This window comes from Vulpes lagopus, chromosome 3 (genome assembly GCF_018345385.1).
Source record: "Vulpes lagopus strain Blue_001 chromosome 3, ASM1834538v1, whole genome shotgun sequence".
Taxonomy (NCBI): Eukaryota; Metazoa; Chordata; class Mammalia; order Carnivora; family Canidae; genus Vulpes; species Vulpes lagopus.
The window spans coordinates 120741144-120762304 of NC_054826.1; the positions used below are offsets into that span (position 1 = coordinate 120741144).

General features: G+C 46.9%; 1 protein-coding gene across 5 annotated transcripts in view; it reads right to left on the reverse strand.

Moving 5' to 3' along the window:
• CLEC16A (C-type lectin domain containing 16A) overlaps nucleotides 1-21161 on the reverse strand; it is a 197789-nt gene that overhangs the window by 126679 nt on the left and 49949 nt on the right. For all 5 annotated transcript variants that reach the window (XM_041748308.1, XM_041748306.1, XM_041748309.1 and 2 more), the window contains 2 exons: nucleotides 9363-9495; nucleotides 5423-5523 (listed from right to left, as the gene is read on the reverse strand). In XM_041748308.1, the coding sequence (XP_041604242.1) occupies nucleotides 5423-5523; nucleotides 9363-9495 (234 nt within the window). The remainder of the gene's footprint in view (nucleotides 1-5422; nucleotides 5524-9362; nucleotides 9496-21161) is intronic.

The following is a 21161-nucleotide window of genomic DNA, read 5'->3' on the forward strand; positions in this document are numbered from 1 at the left end:
GTATCCTGATCATAGTGGTGCTGACCAAACGCATACCTTTGCTAAAATTCATACAACTATGCACAAAAAGGGTTAATTTCACTATACATTAATTAAAAATAATAAAATAAACATTATCTTTTAAAAAATCAATGATCTAAGCTTTCATCTTAAGAAACTACAAAAAGGCGGGATCCCTGGGTGGCGCAGCGGTTTGGCGCCTGCCTTTGGCTCAGGGCGCGATCCTGGAGACCCGGGATCGAATCCCACGTCGGGCTCCCAGTGCATGGAGCCTGCTTCTCCCTCTGCCTGTGTCTCTGCCTCTCTCTCTCTCCCCCTCTCTGTGACTATTGTAAAAAAAAAAAAAAAAAAAAAATAAAAAAAAAAAAAAAGAAACTACAAAAAGGGGATCCCTCGGTGGCTCAGCAGTTTAGCACCTGCCTTTGGCCCAGGGTGCGATCCTGGAGTCCCGGGATCAAGTCCCGCGTCGGGCTCCCGGCATGGAGCCTGCTTCTCCCTCCTCCTGTGTCTCTGCCTCTCTCTCTCTCTATGTCTATCATAAACAAATACATAAATCTTAAAAAAAAAAAAAGAAACTACAAAAAGAATAAGTTAAATCTGAAGTAAGCAGCTGAAAATAAGACATAATGAACAGAAATAAAATATAAAACAGTAAAACAAGAATCAATGAAACTAAAAGAAAATCCCTTGAGTTTCAGTAAAAGATGAAATTGTTAAATCTCGAGCCAAACTGACCAGAAAAAGGCAAATGAACGCCTAAACTACTAATACCATGAATTAGAAAGGGGACATTACTACAGATCCTACACACATTAAAAGGGCAATAAAAGAATATAATGAATGAGTTTATACCAATAAATTTGACAATTTAGATACAGTGACAAATTCCTTGAAAGACACAAGCTATCAAAGCTCATACAAAAAGAAAGAGATAAAGCTTCATAAGCCCTATATCTACTGAAGAATCTGAGTAGTTAAAAATGTTCCCTTGGGGCGCCTGGGTGGCTCAGTGGTTGAGCATCTGCCTTTGGCCCAGGGTGTGATCCCAGGGTCCTGGGATGGAGTCCTCCATCGGGCTCTCCACAGGGAGCCTACTTCTTCCTCTGCCTATGTCTCTGCCTCTGTCTCTCATGAATAAATAAATAAAATCTTTAAAAAATAAAAAATAAAAACATTTCCTCAAATAAAACTCCAGGGCAAATGGAATCGCTGGTGAATTCTACCAAATAGCTAAGGAAGAAATACCAGTTCTACCATACAATCCAGGTATAGGAAATACCTCTGAATTTATTGAATAAGATAAGCATAACTCTGAAAGCAAATAAAACAAGAGAATTATAAGACCATAAACCAGTATCACTCTTGAACATAAATGCAAAAATCCTCAACATTTTAATCAAACCAAATTCAGCAATGTATAAAATGTGCCTGCCATATTAGATGGTACCAACCCAAAGTGAGTATCACCTGAAGGGATCAGAAAAAACTTCCTAGAGAAGGTGACTTGTGAGCAGACCTCCGTCGGACAAGCGAATTCCAATAGGTGCTAACACTGTGTGGTAGAGAAAATGGCAGGAAGAAACACAAATGAATCCAAGAAGGTAGAAGACTAGCGAGGAACAGGTAGGCATGTTGGTATTGAATGTGGGGGCTGCCAGGCTTCCAAAGCAGCTCATTTCTTTGGGAATAGTCTCAGACACGGGCTGAACCTCCTAGGGCCAAGTCTGTGCTATGTGACTCTGACCCTCAGCCATAACTACATGTTCCAGACTTAGACACACCCACCAAGCTGGAACAATTGGATCTCTTGTCCAAGAATTTGAAATCTGAACAGAGACAGACTCCCAGCCTGGGATCTGTTGGGGCCAAATCACAATCTACCTTGAGGGAAGTCCCTAGAACTGTTGGGTCCTGCCCTTCCCTCAGCTTTTCAGCAATTTCTCGGATCCTGGGAGCTGCCCCAGGGGCCTTCCTATAGACTTTCCCTTTTACTTAAGTTAATGAGAAGTAGTTTCTGTTGCTTGTAACCAGAACTTTAAGGAATTCATTGAGTACTATGACAGCATCCCCAGGTATATCTCTGTGAAAGAGTTCTATCACCAGATAAAAATTTGAACCCAAAGCCAAGGGTCTGTGAAGGGAAGTCAGAGGAACCAGATCAAGTTGGAATGGTGAATGCAATGTGGATACTCAAAATGACGGGCAGAGGAGAGTGGGGTTTAAGTGAGAGAAAAAGGCACCAAAGGTTTCTGAAGAGGGGAGGGTGATGGTCAACATGGTCTTACGGAATATCATCTGGCAGCGCTACAGAGGACAGATTATGAAATGGCCATATGTTTGAGACCCTGGGAGGCTATGATAATGGCCACTGGCAAGATCTCTCTTGCTCTCATGCCTCTGGTTCTCACCTCCAGCATCTAGCTTAGGACCAGGCCCCAAGTCACATTCAGTTCTGTTGATCAGACAGGGTGAAGAGAGAGAACTAGCAAAACCTGATGACTAAATGCTGGGATCAAAGGAGGGAAGGAACTAAAGGTCACGGTAGTTTCAACCTTGGTTGGCAATTTCAACTGAGCCAGAAATGGCAGGAAGTGTGATGAGGTCAGGGTACATACACTTCATGGGGATGAGCATAGTGTTTCAAGGTGGTACTGAAACACCTGGGTAGGAGCCTTCAGCATGCATCCAGCAGGAGCTCAGATGCAGGGGGCAAAGAAGTCAGGGGCAAGGGGAATGGGCGAGTGATCCCAGATTGGGAGTCTGTCAATCACATGGAGTCCTTTTTCTGCCCAGAAACTAAGAGCTCCTGTTTGCCATGCACCAAGCCAGGAGCTAGAGGGGATCACAAAAGTCACAGGGGTGAATGAGACCAGAGGGAAATGGCAGCAGGATTCAGAACCCTCTGGGATCCTTTTAGAGGTCTTACATCAGGTCTACGGACTTGCATGTGAGCACAGTGACTTACACATGATAAGAGCCATCACGGTAGATCCTAGCCATAGTGGGAAAAGCCTGGGAAGAGTTTCAGTGCCGGGCAGTCTGGTGGCTCAGCGGTTTAGTGCCACCTTCAGCCCAGGGCCTGATCCTGGAGACCTGGGATCGAGTCCCATGTCAAGCTCCTTGCATGGAGCCTGCTTCTCCCTCTGCCTGTGTCTCTGTCTCTCTCTCTCTCTCTCTCTGTGTGTGTGTCTCTCATGAATAAATAAATAAAATCTTTAAAAAAAAAAAAAGAGGAGCTTCAGTGCCATTTAATAAGGGGTTGATGGCAGAATAAATGATGCTCAGACATAGGATTAAAAAGAACAAGGCAGGGACGCCTGGGTGGTTCAGCAGCAGTTGAGCGTCTGCCATTGGCTCAGGGCATGATCCTGGGATCCTAGATCGAGTCCCGTGTCAGGCTCCTTACAGGAAGCCTGCTTCTCCCTCTGCCCTACCTGCTGTGTCTCTCATGAATAAATAAAATCTTAAAAAAAAAAAAAAAAAAAACTAGGCAGGGGCACCTGGGTGGCTCAGTGAGTTAAGCACCCAACTCTTGATCTCAGCTCCGGTCATGATCTCAGGGTCGTGAGACTGAACCCTGAGCTGGGCTCTGTGCTCAGCACAGAGTCTGCCTGAAATTCATTCTCTCCCATCTATCCCTCTTCCGCCTACCTCTGCTTGCTCTCTCTGTCAAAAGTAAAGAATAAAATCTTTTAAAAAATGAAGAAGAGGGCAGCCCAGGTGGCTTAGCAGTTTAGCACCGCCTTTAGCCCAGGGCACAATCCTGGAGTCCCAGGATCAAGTCCCACATCGGGCTCTCTGCATGGAGCCTGCTTCTCCCTCTGCCTGTGTCTCTCCCTCTCTCTCTCTCTCTCCTCTCTGTGTATTCTCATGAATAAATAAATAAATTTAAAAGTATATAAAAAATAAAATAAAAAACAAAGAAGAACAAAAAAGGCAGTTCTCTAGGGATGGGACATGATGTGCAGATACAAGATGATGTGAAGAAAATGGGGTAGGAACAGACAATAAGGAGGTACCTGTTTTTACATTTAAGTGGGGGAAGAGTCATAAAAATAAAAGCATATGTCCTTGTACTCAGGCTTACAGAGATATCTTTTTTTTTTTTAAGATTTATTTATTTATTTTAGAGGAGAGAGTGCAAGAGGTTGGGGGGTGGGGGAGAATCCCAACCAGACTCCATGCTAAGCACAGAGCCTGAGGAGGGGCTCAATCTCCCAACCCTGAGATTATGACTTGAGTTGAAACCAAGAATCCAATGCTTAGCCAACCGTGGCACCCAGGCACCCCCGCATAGGTATCTTTAAAAAGACACATAAGATGGGGCACCTGGGGGGCTCAGTGGTTGAGCATCTGCCTTTGGCTCAGGTCATGATCCTGGGGTCCTGGAATTGAGTCCTATGTCAGGCTCCCTACATGGGGCCTGCTTCTCCCTCTGCCTGTGTCTCTGTCTCTTTCTGTGTCTCTCATGAATAAATAAATAAAATCTTAAAAAAAAAAAGAAAAGACCCACAAGAAACTGCTAAGTTCTGAACCGCCTTAAGGAAAAGAGTGGAGGACAGAGATGGGAGGTGAGGCTTTTTTGACCATATATTCTTTTGCCACTAGACCACTTATTTATCAGGATTAATGATTTAAGAATAAACATGTATTATGTTGAGTGCTTTTTAAATGTCTCTAGACATAGGCTGTCTAGGAAAACCCACCTCCACCTACCTCCCAATTAGCTTATGAAACAACTACTAAAGCATCATCACCTACTGCAAAGTTTCATCTATGCCAAGCCCTGCTCTGGGCAGTGGCCAGGAAAAATGTTCTCAGTTTCTTCGTTGAGGAGCTTCTGAGGTGGGGGTTTCAGAACCTGCCCGTGCCAAGCCAGGTGGGGCATTCCTCCCAGGAAGGAAGTAAATGAATGAATCCTAACCAGGTCTCTGATCCTGACCACTCCGCCTCCATGGGGGAAGCCAGAGAACCACACCTTTCTTCAGAAAGGAAGCTACACTTCCACCCAATCTGCCCAGAGTCTATTTTAGCCCTCAACCCAGAGCAAGAACATCAGCTATTATAAATAGCAAAACCAAGATGACAATTGATTTCAGTTCTGATGTTAGGAACAGAGGTCGGATGCTAAGCCAGTCGTCAAAGCCAGGGGTCGAAGGAAAACCACAGCGTGAACGTAGTCATGCTGGGTTAGACAGGCACTTGCACCTTCTCGCCGCCCCTCCCCACCCCAAACGACCTGAATAACCAATTCCTGTGGCTTTGGTCTGTCCAAAAGCACCTGAGAAATTCTAACGAGGCCGAAGAGGAGTTTTGTGGCAGTTTGCCAAAACCAGAAAGCATTCCTCAAAGTGGCTTTCTTTTTTCCTTCCACAAGGCAGAAGAAGGATGTCACGGAGGTAGGAGAGGGGAGTAGGCTTACCTTTGTTATGAGACATGGCATACAGAAGGCAGAGCACAAACAGTGCATGGTAATCGTCATCTTGGCTGTCCAGGGCGTGGTACACCATATCTAGGAAGGGTCTGGAAAAGAGGAGGGGCATACATGAGCCTCTTGGCACAGAGGCTGAACAGCTCATATGTCGTCTCCCACCGACATATGGAGTGCTAGCCTCCTCTGCCTTTTGTGGCTCTGCCATGAGCATGCAGCGGGTCCACCGAGAGCTCCGTTCGACACCAGGCATGGGGGACAGGCTCTGCCCGTGGGAAACCATCTCCAGGGGAAACTGACTGTGGAATGGACCACTTCATCACTCAATAGTCATGGCCTAGCTGTTCCACACACTACGGGTAAATGATGCAAAGTCCCTGCTCTCCCATGGGCACTCCCATGCCAGAGAACAGACGGACCACATCGTCACCTCAAAGACAGGGTGAAGAGAACAGGGCAGTGTGGTAGGCTGCCAGTACCAGACGAGGCACCAAGTCTGAGTAATTTCGGAACCTGGGCCCTGGACTCAAGACTACTTGGGTTCCAATTCGGTTTCTGCCTCTTCTGAGCTGTGGACCTTGGGTTAGCTACTTAAAACCTCTCCATTTCCCCATCAGGAAGAGCTCCCAGGAGGGCTCAACGTGAAATGATGAAAGAGAGGCATTTAGCACGGGGCCAGGGGCACAGTGGGAAGAGTGCTTGTGCATGGGAGCTGTGACCAGATTTCTATTTTGAGCCTTCCAAGGGCACTTCTCCAGGAGCCCACTTTGGCAGGTCCTGGCCCGGCAATTTCTTGGACTGACTTTCCCTGATGGGTAAGAATCGATGTAAGGGTTCACCTCTGATGCTTGTGGGAGAGGCCGAGAGAGTGGCAGCAAATATCACAACCACACCCCCCAAACGCTGCCCTTCCAGGTGAAGGGCCTGGCCTGGAAAGACTCTTTATCGCACGGATAATAGAATATGCACAGGTCTGGCCCTTCGACAGGAGGCTCTGAGCCTGTGGACCACCTGCAGCTGCCTCTGTGGAGGCCAGGCTGAGGCCAAGAAAGCCCCTCAATGAGTAACTGAGGGCAAAAAAAGCCCCTAGAAGGACACACAGCCACTGTCAACATCACTGTCTGGGGGTAGTGAAGAGGTATGGGAGAGAAACAGGGAGACTATTCACTGCTTTACCTTTCATACTTTTAAAAAACTTGAATTCTATGAACGTGCCAGTGATTCAAGATATTAAACTGAAAATTTCAAAAGAGAAAGTAGCACAAACATTCTTGTTACAACATTTCAAATAAACTTGCAGGACGCTAGAAAATGAAAGGAAGAGTCCTTCCTAAAGGGGACTTGTACATCCGGGCTATTTCTCCAGGGCCCCAGATCCTCCCCACCCCACATTGGGCACCATTCAGATGCATGAATAGTTTTGCCATGTGTGGATCTGGGTTTCTGTACGTGACTGGCAATAACACTTTCAAACTTAAGAGCAGGATGAAGTAGAAAACATTTTTTTGTAAACCAGCCGCCTGGAATGTGGATTGTGTTTTCATTCAAGAGCAATGTAAATAACCAAATGCCCAGTAGCAGAGGGACGGCTAGATGGGACATAACATCTTCTAGGAGATGAAGTAGCATGAAACCATTAGCATTTCGTTTACTGAGAGTACAGCAAAGTGAAAAAGACGCCTGGGGTTTGGTATCAGACAGCAAAAAAAAAAAAAGACAACGAAGACCAATGATAGGCATGGAATGGTGTAAGTACTGGGGACAAGGAGGGTACAATTCCCACTGAAGAACGACTGGCAAGAAACCACTCAAATGTTAGTTAAAGCTGTCATTGCCTGCTGGCAGCATGGAGACCCTTTTCTCTTCTTTATGCTTTTTTCAAAATGTTTTTACATTTTTTGCATATGTGTTACTTTTAGAGGTTTATTTAACTTTTTTTTTTTTTTTTAAGAAAAGGAAGAATGCTTTAAACATTTTTTCAGTTTCTTAGGCTTATATTTAATCCCGAATGCAGACACAGCCCACAACATACGAGGAACAGAACAGTTCCACTTTGTATGATACTGTTCCCTCAGACAAGCGGACCAATGTCAAGATCCAATTCATGTCAAGGAAAACACACTGCCCCCTCCTTCCTCCAGAGTGCCTTCCTCCTCCCTGCTCAGGGCCCAGAACGGAGATGAGGGAAGTCCGTGGCAGTGCTGCTGACAACCAGCAACTCAACACCTTCGCAAAGGAGAGGGCAACTTTCCATCTGGCATTTGGTCTCGGAGCCAAGGACAGCCCTGGTCCAAGGGTCCCCGGGGCCACAAGCTTACACGTAGGCTCAACTCAGGGCGCTAAGATCAGCTTCCGTTATCAGTCATGCGGTAGAAGATGTTAGTTAAGTCAATGAAGGTAAAGAGACAATCTCAGCTGACTCTAAGAAAACCCCTCTTCAAAAAAAAAAAAAAAAAAACCCTCTTCACTAAAAATTTGGGGGGGGGGGGGGAAGAAGTTTCAACCGAACACTCGAACGTAACAGCTCATTTATTTGCCTTCATTTAGCAAAGCTATAGTGTTACCATATATGTAAAATATGTGCTCGGTTTCCATTTATTAGATCCTAAGAAACCCAACACATCCTAACGGTATTCCCTTAAAAGCAGCAGTCCATATTCTCTTAAGCAGATCTACCCCATTTGCTTATGCACCTCCCACTACTAGTCATTTGTGGTTTTTCCAATTATTCATATCCTCACTAATGCTGTGCCAAGCAACTAAGTTGTTTTTCCCTCCCTTTCTGTGTTTAGAATGATTTCCTGGGTTTTCAGAGCTTCAAGAGTGATGTTTTTTGCTGCCAAGCAAAATCAAAATGGTCTTTGTAAGTTTCAACAACCGATAACCCCCACCACACTCCAGGGTTTTTTATTAAACCCAACTGAAAATGGCTCCCTTGTGCATCTGATAGAAATTAAGCCCGACTGTTAGATAACTGAAACATCTGCCAAGCAAAGAGAGGTGGAGGAAAATACTGGTGTGCTTCAACTCTTCAATTTGCACTAATAAATAGGACGGGTGCGTGTGTGTCTCAGCCACTCCACCCTGAGGGCTCAGAAGTGCATGCTTTGTAGGCAGACAGTGAACTGCCACTGCTGTGCGTTTATTCACACTGCAGTGGGATGAGGCGGTTACTGCAGGGTCTGCCCGTGCAGCGGGGCTCCGTGGGAGGGAAGTAGCCTGGAAATGAAGAAGTCCTCCCAACGGTTCACTGCACACTTTGGAAGCAGCCTTCCACCCAATCCCATTTTTGAAGGGGTGGCGCTACAGCAAAATTGCAGGAAATGTGGTATCTTGAAGGTGTAAGAGCTCCAGTAGGCCATCAATGAAATGAACAATCAGGCAGGAAGTCGAAGGTGGACAGCAGCATTAAATCACATGGGCTGAGTCATGAGGGCAGGCCCTGTGGATGGTGGTGCAGCATGGCAGTGAATGAATGAGGCAGGGAGATCCAAATCCAAGGAGATCCTTCCTGGGAGCAGCAGAGCACCGCCGGGGGAGGCCAGTACCCTTTAGGACAGGGCCCAGCACCGAAAGGCTTGGGGGCAGAAGGGGCAGTGACGCCATGTCTAGGTCTTCCTCTTTCCAAGGGGTGAGCACTACAGAGTTGAGTGCCAGTTCTGTCCCTGGGCCTCTCGAGAGGGGGGTGTGCCTCTGGTGGCCAGAGGGCTGGAGAAGCAAGGAAAGGCAGGAAGCAGGACAACTCTGCCGAGAGGCAGAAGAGACCATCTGGTGGTGGGAAGAGGCCCTGGGTTACCATTGGTGGACACTCACCCTCACCACTCAGCCTATCTCCTCATGCTAGCGACAGAACAGCACCCCTCACCCTGATTGTTGGCTTTGCCTGGGGGCCCCCCCACCCGCAGCGACAGCCTGAGCCCGCCGGTAGCACCTGCTCCACTGTGCACTCTCCAAGCCCGTGGCAGCGGCGCTCTTCTCTTCGTCCGTAGTGTTCTGTTCCTGCACAGAGGTGTTGGCCGCCAACTCTGGGAGCTTGCCGCGCTCCATGATCACCATCTCTATCTCTAGAAGCAAATACAGAGACTGGGATGAGCTCAGACGGCTTCACAGACCTAGATTTATAGACACCGTCATACTAGAGACAAAGCCCAGTAGATCGCTCCTCACGCGTCCAACAAGGGTTCGCCAGCAGAGGCAGGAGCATCCGCAACAAGCTGGGGAGAAATCAGATGGAGGCCAGAGCCTCTCTTTCCTTTCATCTTGGCATTGCCAAGAATCATGGCCCTGATTCTGACAAAAAAGTGCAAATTGCAGTCATTTATCTCAAGATGCTTCTTAAAGCACTAAATGTTTTATTTTGCTTTATTCATGTTTTATTTTACTGACACCACACCCACCTGGCTCTGCCTCCCTGTAGCCCCTCGTCTTCTCCAAACAGACCAAGGGACTTTACATGGAAATTAGCCCATGTCACCCTTTTGTTCCAAATTCTCTACCACCTTCCCACCGCGTTGGGGATTAAATCCACATGCCTTCTACAGTGTCAAGGCAGCATGCTGCGCAGCCTGGCCCCTGTCCACCTCTGACTTCACTGCCTGGCCTTCTCCACTCCACACCTCTCCAGCTGCGCAGAGCTTCTTCCGTGCTCTTTGATGGGCCTGAGCTTGTTTCTACCTCAGGATCTTTACACAGCTACTCCCTCTGCCTGGAATACTTTCCCCCCCCGGTCTCCCCTATCCTGGCCTGACTCAATGACATCCTTCAAGGTCCAGCTCCAGATGTCTTCTCAGATACCCCCTGCACCGGTTTTTCCTTTACCTCTTTAAATTATCAAAAATCCATTATTCCATTCAAATTTCCTTAGTTTTCCCCTACTGTCCTTTTCTGTTCCAGGATCTCATCTTGGGTACCATGTTACATCTAGTCATCATGCCCCCTTAGGCTCCTCTTGGCTCTGAGTTTTTGACTTCCTTGCTTCTGGTGACCTCATGGTTTGAAGAGAGAGAACTGGCCAGGTATTTTGCAGAACGTCCCTCAATCTGGTCTGATGTTTTCTGGTCACTAGACCAGGGATACAGGTTCCTGAGAGGAAGCCCACACAGGGGAAGTGCCCTCTGCAGCCCACTGTAGGGAGGCTACCAGCACGGCTCAACCACTGCTGACATTAAGTCTGCACCACTTGACCAAGCAAATGCTGGTCGAATTTTTCCACCAGAAAGTTACTTTCCCTCCTCCTTTCACTGCGTGCTCTGTGGGAGCAAGTCATTAAGTGCAGCCCACACTTGAGGAGTGGGGAGTTATGCACTGTCTCGTGAAGGAGGGAGTAGCTACATAAATTATTTGGAATTCTTCTGGATAAATCTGTTCCTCCCCCCCCCCCCCCCCGCACCAATCTCAATTTTACTTGAGAGCATTTATAACTGATTGGATTTCCTATTCTCTACTTATGGTTCACTTGTTCACTTGCCTTCCCCCACTAGAATGGGAATTTCATACGAGTAGCTGCCTCATCTGTCTTGCTCTCCACTGGAACTCTAGTGTCAAGTCCAGCGCTCAGTACGCAACAAGTACTCATTAATGGGATGGACAGACAGATGGCTGGGCTATCCCAGAGTGGGAGGCTTTGGTGGCAGGCAGGCCCAACAGTGACGCACAGCCACTACAACATGTAGCGGGTGGCCCAGGGCCTCACCCGGTTTGCGCTCAGAGTTTTTGAGAGTGCACGTCATTCTTACGGGAGGCAGTGTGGGTCCACCACCCTCTAGAACCCCACTAGGCAATGGCTGTGCCTGTGACTGTCGCCGGCATAGAGGAATGCACCGCCTGCCGGTCCACACAGGCCTGGGCCACCAACCCATTCCTCCTAGCATGGACTGGAGCCTCCCACCCACGGGGCCGTCATACAGGTGGTGGCTGACCCATGGGTTCAAGTGGTATGTGGACAAACGTTTTGTTTGCATAGTTCTGTGTTTATTTTACTGTGTGTTAGAAGATTCTAACCGCACAGAAAACCTGCTGCTGTGGATGTCACTACTTAGGAGAAGGCAAAATTTAAAGGAAAAAAATCCAAGTGAGTCAGTTCAGAGAGAGCTACTGAGTAAACAGCAGTCCAAGCGGCAGAGAGCAGGTGGTGGTGCAGACTGCTGTCTGAGAACCACCGTTTTCTTCCTGCGCCTGCACCCTCACCAGCCTCCTCCAGCTGCATGCCGATGAGCCCGCCCTCTCCACCGTGGTGGCAGATGCCTCAGTGGGGGCACAAGATGATTCACAGGGCAGTACTTCTCTTAGTTTTAATTATCCTCATCTTTAAACAAGTTGTTTTGTTTTGTGATGCATCGAACCCTGGGACAGCAATACAAATATGTATAATTTACAATAAAATGTATTACAATAAAATGTATAGACTTAGGAGATGCATGCTCACATACACGTATTTGATCATGTTTACCGAGAGAGCATGCCATCGAAAACATCTGAGGACTACCAAGCAGGACTGTGGTGCCAATGTCTAGCTTCCACGCTGGGACCTCTGACACACCTCCTGCACTGCTGCGAGCTCTCCTCCCTCCCAGCCTGGCTGACAAGGCAGGAATTCAGCTCCAAGGACTCCCCAAGGTTACAGGGCCAAACCCTAGTGCCTCAGCCTAGAGAATACGCCTGCTGTAACATGGTTATTAATCTCCCTGGACACTCAGAATTCTGGAGCAGTTAAAGGTAATCCAGTCCAGTGCTCACCAAACTTAGTTGCATATTAATTTTGAGTGACAATTTCCCGTGGCATATCACCGATGGGAACAGAGTTGCTCTGGGTAAGGGGTGGGTGGGTTTCCTCCTGCACGCCTGAGAGGCCCCTAAAGCTCCTTTCTAGAATTCTAGAGCTTCACACAGAACTGTTAAAAGCCACTGGTTCAGTCCTGGATACTGCATATGAGGAAACAGAAACCTGGAAACGTAGTGATAATATACCTAGAAAAGTAGCAGCAAAAGCCAGGACTACTCTCCTCCCCACTCCCAGGTCCCATCCTCGTGCAGAACCAGACCCACAAGGACCTCTCCAGGCACAAAGAGGTTTCTGAACCTCAGTTCTGTCACCCTGGTTCCTACAGCCGTACCTCATCCAGCCGGCAATTACAGAGCGAGCTGCTCCACTGGGATTAATTCTCTAGATGAATATATGACAGTCCTTCCAGTGCCAAAACAGGTTTCATCTGCCCCCTTCTTTTTTAACAATTTTATCCAAACAACTCTTTTTCTTTTAAATCTTTTTTTTTTTTAATTGGAGTTTAATTTGCCAACATATAGTGTTAACACCCAGTGCTCATCCTGTCAAGTGTCCCCCTCAGTGCCCATCACCCAGATCCAAACAACTCTTAAAACTACTGATTCTTCCTAGCAGCTCTGAACATCCTGAAACTGTATGCAAAATGCCATGTGAGCATGGTGGGGGTGGGTGGCAGTGGTAATGGGTTTGGGGGGAGAGAGTCTCTCCAGATTCTCACAATTCTCAAAGGGTGCCAAGAGTCCCTGGGTGGCTCAGTCAGTTAAGGGTCTGCCTTCAGCTCAGGACATGATCTCGGGGTCCTGGGATTGGGCCCTGAGCCAGGTTTCCTGTTCAGTGGAGAGCCTGCTTCTCCCTCTCCCCGCCCCCTTGTCATGCTCTCTCTCACTATCTCTCTCAGGTCAATAGATAAAATCTTTTAAAAATAATAAAATTAAAAAGTAAAAAAGTAAAAAAGTAAAAAAGGGTGCCAAAGGAGAGTTGGTCTTTCTTGTCCTGGTGATTCAGGGTCAAAGTGAACCTCCTCTTTATGCCAGACCAGAATACCCAGCACAGTTCTGTGTAGCCTTCTGGGGCCCCACTCCCACACATCCCTGGTGATACATGGCTATCTCGGTGCAGCCCTGCTTCCCCTCCCAGGGCACATGCACCATGCTGCCACCAAGGAAAGCAGATCAGTGGCCTTGTATGGATGGATTTCGAGGACTTTGGCTCTGATGATGAATTCCCAAGAGGCTGCATCTGAACCTGCTATACCATGAGCCTCCATCCTATCTGGGTTTCTATTCTGGAATTTGAAAGGACTGTGGCAATAACCCAGCTCAGTTTAGCCCAAACTTCAGTCATCTGCCTGCCTCTATGATATCTGCCATGTGTATGTGTTGCTTGCACTCTTTGTTATTTACCTAATCATTTTATTTGATCTCATTTTTTTTTCTTTTGACTTAAATACATTTTAAAAGGAAACTTTAGGGTTGCCCAGCTGGGTTCAGTTGGTGGAGGCTATGACTCAAGAACTTGGGATTAGGAGTTTGTACGGCACCTGGGTGGCTCAGTGGCTAAGCATCTGCCTTTGGCTCAGGGTGTGATCCCGGGGTCCTGGGATCGAGTCCCACATCAGGCTCCCCACAGGGTATCTGCTTCTCCCTCTGTGTCTCTGCTTCTCTGTGTCTCTTATAAATAAATAAATAAAAACCTTAAAAAAGAAAAGGGAGTTTGAGCCCCATACTGGGTGTAGAGATTACTTAAAATAATCTTTAAAAAAAAAAAAAGGGAAACTTTAAATCACTATTATAGCCTTCAAATAGCCTTCAATTGAGCAATCCCACTTGCAGGGATTTATCTGGAAGATACACCCCTAACAATGTAAAAATGCACATACACAAGGCTATTCACTGAAGCATTACTTGTAATTGCAAAATATTGGAAACTACCTAAATGTCCAAGCATAAAGATCGGTTGGATAAACTTTGGTACACACACACACACACACACACACACACACACACACAGCTGTAAAAGAGAATGAGGAAGATAGCAGTGAGCTGATACAGAGTGATTTACAGGGAAGTCACTAAGAGAATAGAGTGAATACTATGTGTCACCCTGTGTGGAAAAGAAAAGGAAGAATAAGAAAATATATATAAACTGGCTTTTTCTTACAAAAACAAATACGGGAAGGACATTCTAGAAAGCAAGAGCGTTGGTTATCTACAGAGGTAGGGGAATGGGAATGGAAATAATATGGAAGAAGGGTCACTTCCTGAACATACCTTTTTGCATAGTTTTAAGTTTGTTAATAATCCATGTTTAAAAAAAAAAAAGAAATTCAATCTATAAAAATGGGAAAGAAAAACCCTAAACTGGACCTCCCACCCCCCAAAAAAGGACCAAGTATCTTTTCAAACGAATAGCATACCTACTCTGACATGGATAAAAGAACAAAGGAAGGGCAGACTAATCCAAGTCACTACAAACATGATACTTGACTCTATACCTTCAGTTGGGAGACAGGTGAAGCATCGGAGGAGGGGGGATTGCAAACCATCCCAAACTCTTGTTTATTAAATAATAAATAAACTGAAACTTTTTACGACATATTGTAGGATCGAGCAAACAAATGTGTTGATGTTGTTGGGAGCCAAGGCTCTACTGAAGAAGTGACACACAGATTTGGAACGGGGGAAGGCAAAAAAGAACGCTCTGGGAACTGATGTGCATTGGTATGATTACTGGAGGCATTGGTACGCATTCCTGATTTCTAAGATACATATACGTGTATGCATGTTTGAACACAGGTATATGTGTGCATGAATAAATGTGTATTTTGTGTATATACATGCAGCTGTTTTGTAGATCTGTCCACTGAAAGCCACTCCGGGAGCCACCAGCACATCTGGCACTCAGATCTTGGCCCCCAATACCACTGTGCATTGAGAGGAACCAGGGTTTTTCAGAGAAATGGCTCATCCTGGGGATGGGCATTCCCCCATCCATTCCAGGAAAAACCTGGAATACCTTATGAAACCAGAAAGTATAAGGATTGCCCAAAAGAAATGATGGGAGCACAGCACCAGGACACAGCAGTCAGCTCAGAAGTGTTCCCAATGACCAAATCTGGGACAATCTGAGCACCAAATTAATTAAATCAGTAATGAAACATAAACCACTGAAAACTGGAATCCACGAGTCCATGCCAAGAACCGATAAAGAAAGAATTGGGAAGAAGGGGGGAATCTTGCTTACAGTGGAATGCTGAAGGCTGACTTTTAAACTTGGAGAGAGAGTGCTGATGTTGGAAAAAATCAACATTTTTGCCACCATTCTGGTAAAGACTGGATCAGGCAAGTATCGTCAATGAATGCCAGCTCCCAGGGATGAGGCCCAGGATACCTGCATCATCTCTAAGCATCTCCCCCATGTACTGCAAATTAGTTGTAAAGAAAAGAGAAAGCAATTATACAGTGGAGGGAACAGGAAGTACCTTGGCCAGGTGACCAATATTCACATCACCCGTGAGGGTCAGGAGGCCATCAGGTGCCTCCAGGTGGGACACTCCGAGAAGGACATGACACCACCTATGCCACAGTCCAGCCAGGAATGTATAACTTCCATCTAATCACAAAGAAAACATCAAAGACAGAATAGGGAACATTTTATTAAAATAAAAGAGGGAGAGGTACTGCATTCTTCAACAATGCCAATGTTGTAAAAGAGAAGGTTGTGGAAAAATGTTCCAGAGTCACGAAGGCCAAAGAGACATGACAATTAAAGGCACTACCTGAATCTAGACTGGGTTTTCTATTGGTGGCGGGGTAGAGCGGGGAGGTGGGGGGGGGGGGGGGAGGATATGCTCTAAAGGAGATTACTGGGCACACAGACAACTCCAAATAGGGACAGCAGAAACCTACACTGAGGTGGACGGCTGCCCTGGGGTCACAAGAGTGATTGTCCAATTCTTAGCAACCACGTGCTGCTGCATATATGGGGAAGCAATAGGATGGATGCAACTTACCCAGGAAAAAAGCATGTGTGTGCGTGGACAGAGAGAGGGAAAACATAAGAAAGTAAAGGGGCTACAATATATTAAAAGATGAAACTGGGTAAAAAGTAAACAGATGTTCTTTACACTGTTTTTGTTTTTCCAAATTCTTATAAATTTGAAATTCTTTTCAAATGAAAAAAAAATGCCTCATTACTACTCTAAACATATAGCCACAGTGTAGACAGGAAGCAAGTGTGAAAATGTACATGATGAGGGACCAACCAGGAGTGAGGCCTGCTGTGTGCTGGAAAGGGGGGAACGTGAGGGAGGCGAGGAGGACACCAGGTCAGGCTGCCCTGGAGCTGCTGTCAACAAGAATCTCACCGCCCCGTCCCACCTAAAACCATCCCCATATCCTTCAGCTGGGGCAGTGCTGATCTAGCCTAATCTCTGCATGCTACAGAAGGGGAAACTAAGGTACAGAGGGATCGAGGTGTTGGGAGCAACATCCCTGCTGCTGCGGCTCCTCTCCCAGCACGACCCATTGGCCACATCCTGGAAAGGAAAAAATCTGTGTGGTTATAGTCCCAGCACCAGGGAGGCACCAGGACCCATAATCTTGAAGGCTCTAGCACCCCAGTCTGGTGGGTGGTATGACCCCTTTATACAACAGGAATGTTGAGCCCCTGAGAGTCAAGGAATGTCCTTGTGAGGCTGAGTGGCTGGGCGTGGGAACCCAGATCTCCAGCATCTCTGGTTTCACAGGCCTGCCCTGGCCCTCCTTGGCCTCTATCATTTCCACAAAAACCCCCAAGGCAGGAGAGGATTTGCAGACCCGTGGCCATAGCAGTCATGATGGCCAAAAGGTAGAAGCAACCCAAGTGTCCATCAAGGAGTGAATGGATAAGCAAAAATGTGGTATATCCAAAAAATGGAATATCATTCAGCCTTAAAAAGGAAGTCCTGGCACAGGTGACACCACGGATGAACCTTGAGGACATGACGCTAAGTGAAATAAGATAGTCACAAAAAACAAATGCTGCATGGTCCCATTTATAGGAAGTACGTAGAATAGTCAGATTCAAAGAGGCAGAAAGTGGAAAGGTGGTTGCTGGGAGAGGGAGGGGGGGAGATGGGGAGTTAATGTTTAACGGGGACAGAGTTTCAGTTCAGGAAGAGGAAAAGAGGGGTAGAGACGGATGGTGGTTCTGTTGCACAATAGCAGGAATGTACAGGAGAGGCCGGAGGACCCTCAGCACCCCAGGAGGTCAACCTCTCCCCCTCTAAATGACAGCTCTGGCCAGATCCCTGAGCTTCCCTGATGCTCTGACACTCTGATTTCTTTAAATAACAGCAATAATCCATCAACTTGCCCAGAATGATATACATTCTAATCTGATTAATATTTGGTAAATGAAGTGCTTTTCAGGGAAATGGCAGGCATGACCTCCCAACAGTCTTTGACTTCACAAATTCAAGGATTTTCTGAGTTGCCCTCTGTGTTCTACATTCCAGGAATCAAAATGAGGACAGACAATAAAAAGGGGGAAGGGGAGAATAAGAAGGCTTTAACGAGAACGTTCAGGGAAGGAGGAGAAAGATGCCCTTGCTGGTTACCTAGGAAATAAGGGAAGGACTGTATACTATTGGCTGGCTTTGAAGCAGATTTCAAGAGGAAAATAGCTCCTGGCAACAACAGGGTGTGTATGAGCTGAGGATTTGGGGGGAACCTCTTCCTTTGTTTTGTGTTTTGCCTTCCCTGAACAGCACAAGGTTGAATTTAGATTTTTTTTTTTTTCTGGGAAGTTCCTTATACAAGTTAAGCCCATTTGAAAAGGTAGCACTCCCACATCTTTACAATGGCGGGCCAGCCTCCTAATCCTCCTTCTCTCTCCCTTCCCACTGTCCCCCACCACACACACACACACACACACACACACACACACACACACACACACACACTCTCACCCACCTCACTAAGTCATTATACAAATTAATAGAGAACCGGGCTTCACAGAAACTTGCAGTAGGGGGTGGGGGATGCCCAACCCCAAGTCCCTCCAGCCAAGCCAAAAGGCCCCTTCAAGCTCCTCACTCTGCTCTCTAGCCTTTAGTGCTCATGAATCACATGGTTAAGTGCGGGGACAGAGACGTTCTCATTTCTGACAAGCTGAGGGCTGGGCATCGTGAAGGCCTCCCAACTGGTAGAGAAGCAATGACTTGCTGAGGGTCACAGAGCTGCTCAGGAGCAGCCCCTCCAGGGTCTAGGATTCAGACTCCAACCTCCCAATGGCTGATCCATGGCTCATCCCAATCAGGAAACTCTGCCAGCCGTGGGGTTGGCTCTGGGTTTTTAAGAGGAGCCAGAAATGAGGCCACGGTTCCATCTCATTTCAATAGAGACTTAAAACAAAACAAAACAAAAACACCAAAGCCGGAGTTCCAAACTTCCGGGTACCCCTCAATTCCCAGCTGACCTGGCAGGTTCAGAGTGAGAGTTGTCCTCTTCACCCCGTGCCTTTGTTGGGATGCAAGAAAAGAGCAGGTTTTCAACCTCAGGCCAGGAAATCGGTGCATTCTTTTCCCATAGGGAAAAAAACAAAAGCTAAACCCTTTTCCTCAAACAAGATGTCCAAGCCACTCTCTTTCTCTTGTCCTAGGTCTGTTTATCAAGCTACTACTCTAAGTGACTCCAAAGAGACAACTGTCCTTTCAGACTGAAGAGAAAGGTAAGATAGAACGAGCACTGAGTAGACACTTCTTTGGCTTTGGTCATCAGGGCACTCTTCTCTGGCCTTTTAGTGTGCAATTTCTGCAAATTTAGGGGCCCTGTGATTTTCTTGGTTTCAGAATGAGTCACTCGTTACTTGGGACCTGCAGTAGAGCAGAGGGTCCAGAGGCACACATTTATTTCACACTACTTCCTTGTCTGGGCTTAAATGTGGAGGAGGTGTGAATTCTGGTTGCATTTGTAGAAAAAGAACATGTTAATGCCACATTTAAATCAGGTCATGGCAAAATTGTGACTTGTGACCACATGCCTTTTTATGCCAGTGCTCTATATGTCACTTTTTTTTTTTTTAATTTTTATTTATTTATGATAGTCACAGAGAGATAGAGAGAGGCAGAGACACAGGCAGAGGGAGAAGCAGGCTCCATGCACCAGGAGCCCGACGTGGGATTCGATCCCGGGTCTCCAGGATCGCGCCCTGGGCCAAAGGCAGGCGCCAAACCGCTGCGCCACCCAGGGATCCCTATATGTCACCTTTTTAAGGCAAGATTTCCCCACTAACATGGGGATGGCAGGGTTTGCATGGGCACTGGTGCCAGCATCTCTTCGCTCAAGAGTCACGTGTGCCTGTCTGTCACAAGCAGGACATCACAAGAAGTCTCTAGATCTAGGGACAAGGCAAGAAGCTTGCTGGGGAAAAAATACTCTGGAGGGGGAAAGAGCCACATAGCCACCTCCAAAGAGCAAGGGAGCAGACAGCCCTGAGGGGCGTGAGGAGCACACAGAAACAGTGTGGCTTTCTAGGGGGGCATCTGCTGTTTCCTCTGCGTCAATAACCACACCCCTTTCTGATAAACACATCCTCTTTTTTAAACTGAGGGAGTCATCAAAGGATCAACAAGTGACCCAACCGGCACAGAACACACCTCTACAGCAGTGGGTGAGCCAGGCCTATCAGTGTCACGGAGCATCAGCCCCTAGACTAGAGCTGCAGCTGACGGGAAGCTGATGGGAAGTTTGGTAATAAGTTGATAGGATGTGAGCCTGGCACTGCTGATGGTCATCTATACTCAGGTCCGGGCCTGCCCAAGCCTTCCAGTGATGTGAACAATAGTTGCCCTTTTGATGCCAGTCTGAGTTGAATTCCTAACTCTTATAACCATAAGAATTCTATTTATTTAAAAAACAGAAAAAAAAATCACATGAATTACATCTTTTCATATTCCATTTCCACACGAGGAAACAGGTACAGGGCTCAGGGAGGCCACTCAAGGCTTGCAATAAACCCAGACATGACTGTAAGGCTAGCATCCCATTTCTTAGCATCTGCCGTATTGATGCTGTGGCCTATACCCTTCCAAGTCACGGGAGCTAACAGCTGCATACTTTTACCCCAACACAGTCTAAGGAGAGAATACCCACCAACTGTACCTTAAATCTGAAAATAACTAAGAGATCAAGGACACCATTCACATGAAAGCTGCTGCAGCCCAGTTAGGGGTCTCTGCTGGACAGGCCTGTGAGAGCTGTATTTATTCATGTTGAGCTGAGCGGGAAGATGCTAGGTCCATAATATTTTGGAATAACTAATGTGTGTTTAGGGAAACAGGAGGGCACTGAAACAACAAGAGGGTCACTGAGAGCCATGTTCAACCAAGCTCTAACATCAGCATCGACTGTCCAAGCAAAACCTCCAGGAGATCCCAGGGCCTTGTCTGGTACAACCTGGCCGAGTAGCCATCCAGAAAACAGGTTTTTATGGGCTGGTGATGAACGTTTCTCCCCTTGCCCCCTGCACCAGGCAGGGAGGCTCAGCATCTGGGGAGCCATCACCCCAATCTCAATAGTGAGCTGGCACAGTAGCCTGGCCGAGCCACAGGAGCCCCGCACACCAGGACTGGGCCTCCAGGCTGACTCATTTGACTGTGTTTGTGGCCAAGCCTGCCCTGTCCACACCAGGGTTAGTCATGGCCAGGCCTGGTTAGACAGCAGCCCTTAAAAGGACTGGAATGAAAGAGGTAGCATCTTTCCAAAACAAAATCGACAAGAACACAGAGTACAAAATGGGGTGAAATCCTCCTCCTTTTGCCCAGTGTGGCCACAGCACAGCTAAACCCCAGGTTTTAAGCAGACAATTTTCTCCTGAGTTTAAGAAAGAAAAGAAGAAAGATACAAATAAGCAAACTAAGAAGGCTTGCTTACCTTGCGTTTGCCCCTCACCTCCCCACCAAAGTGA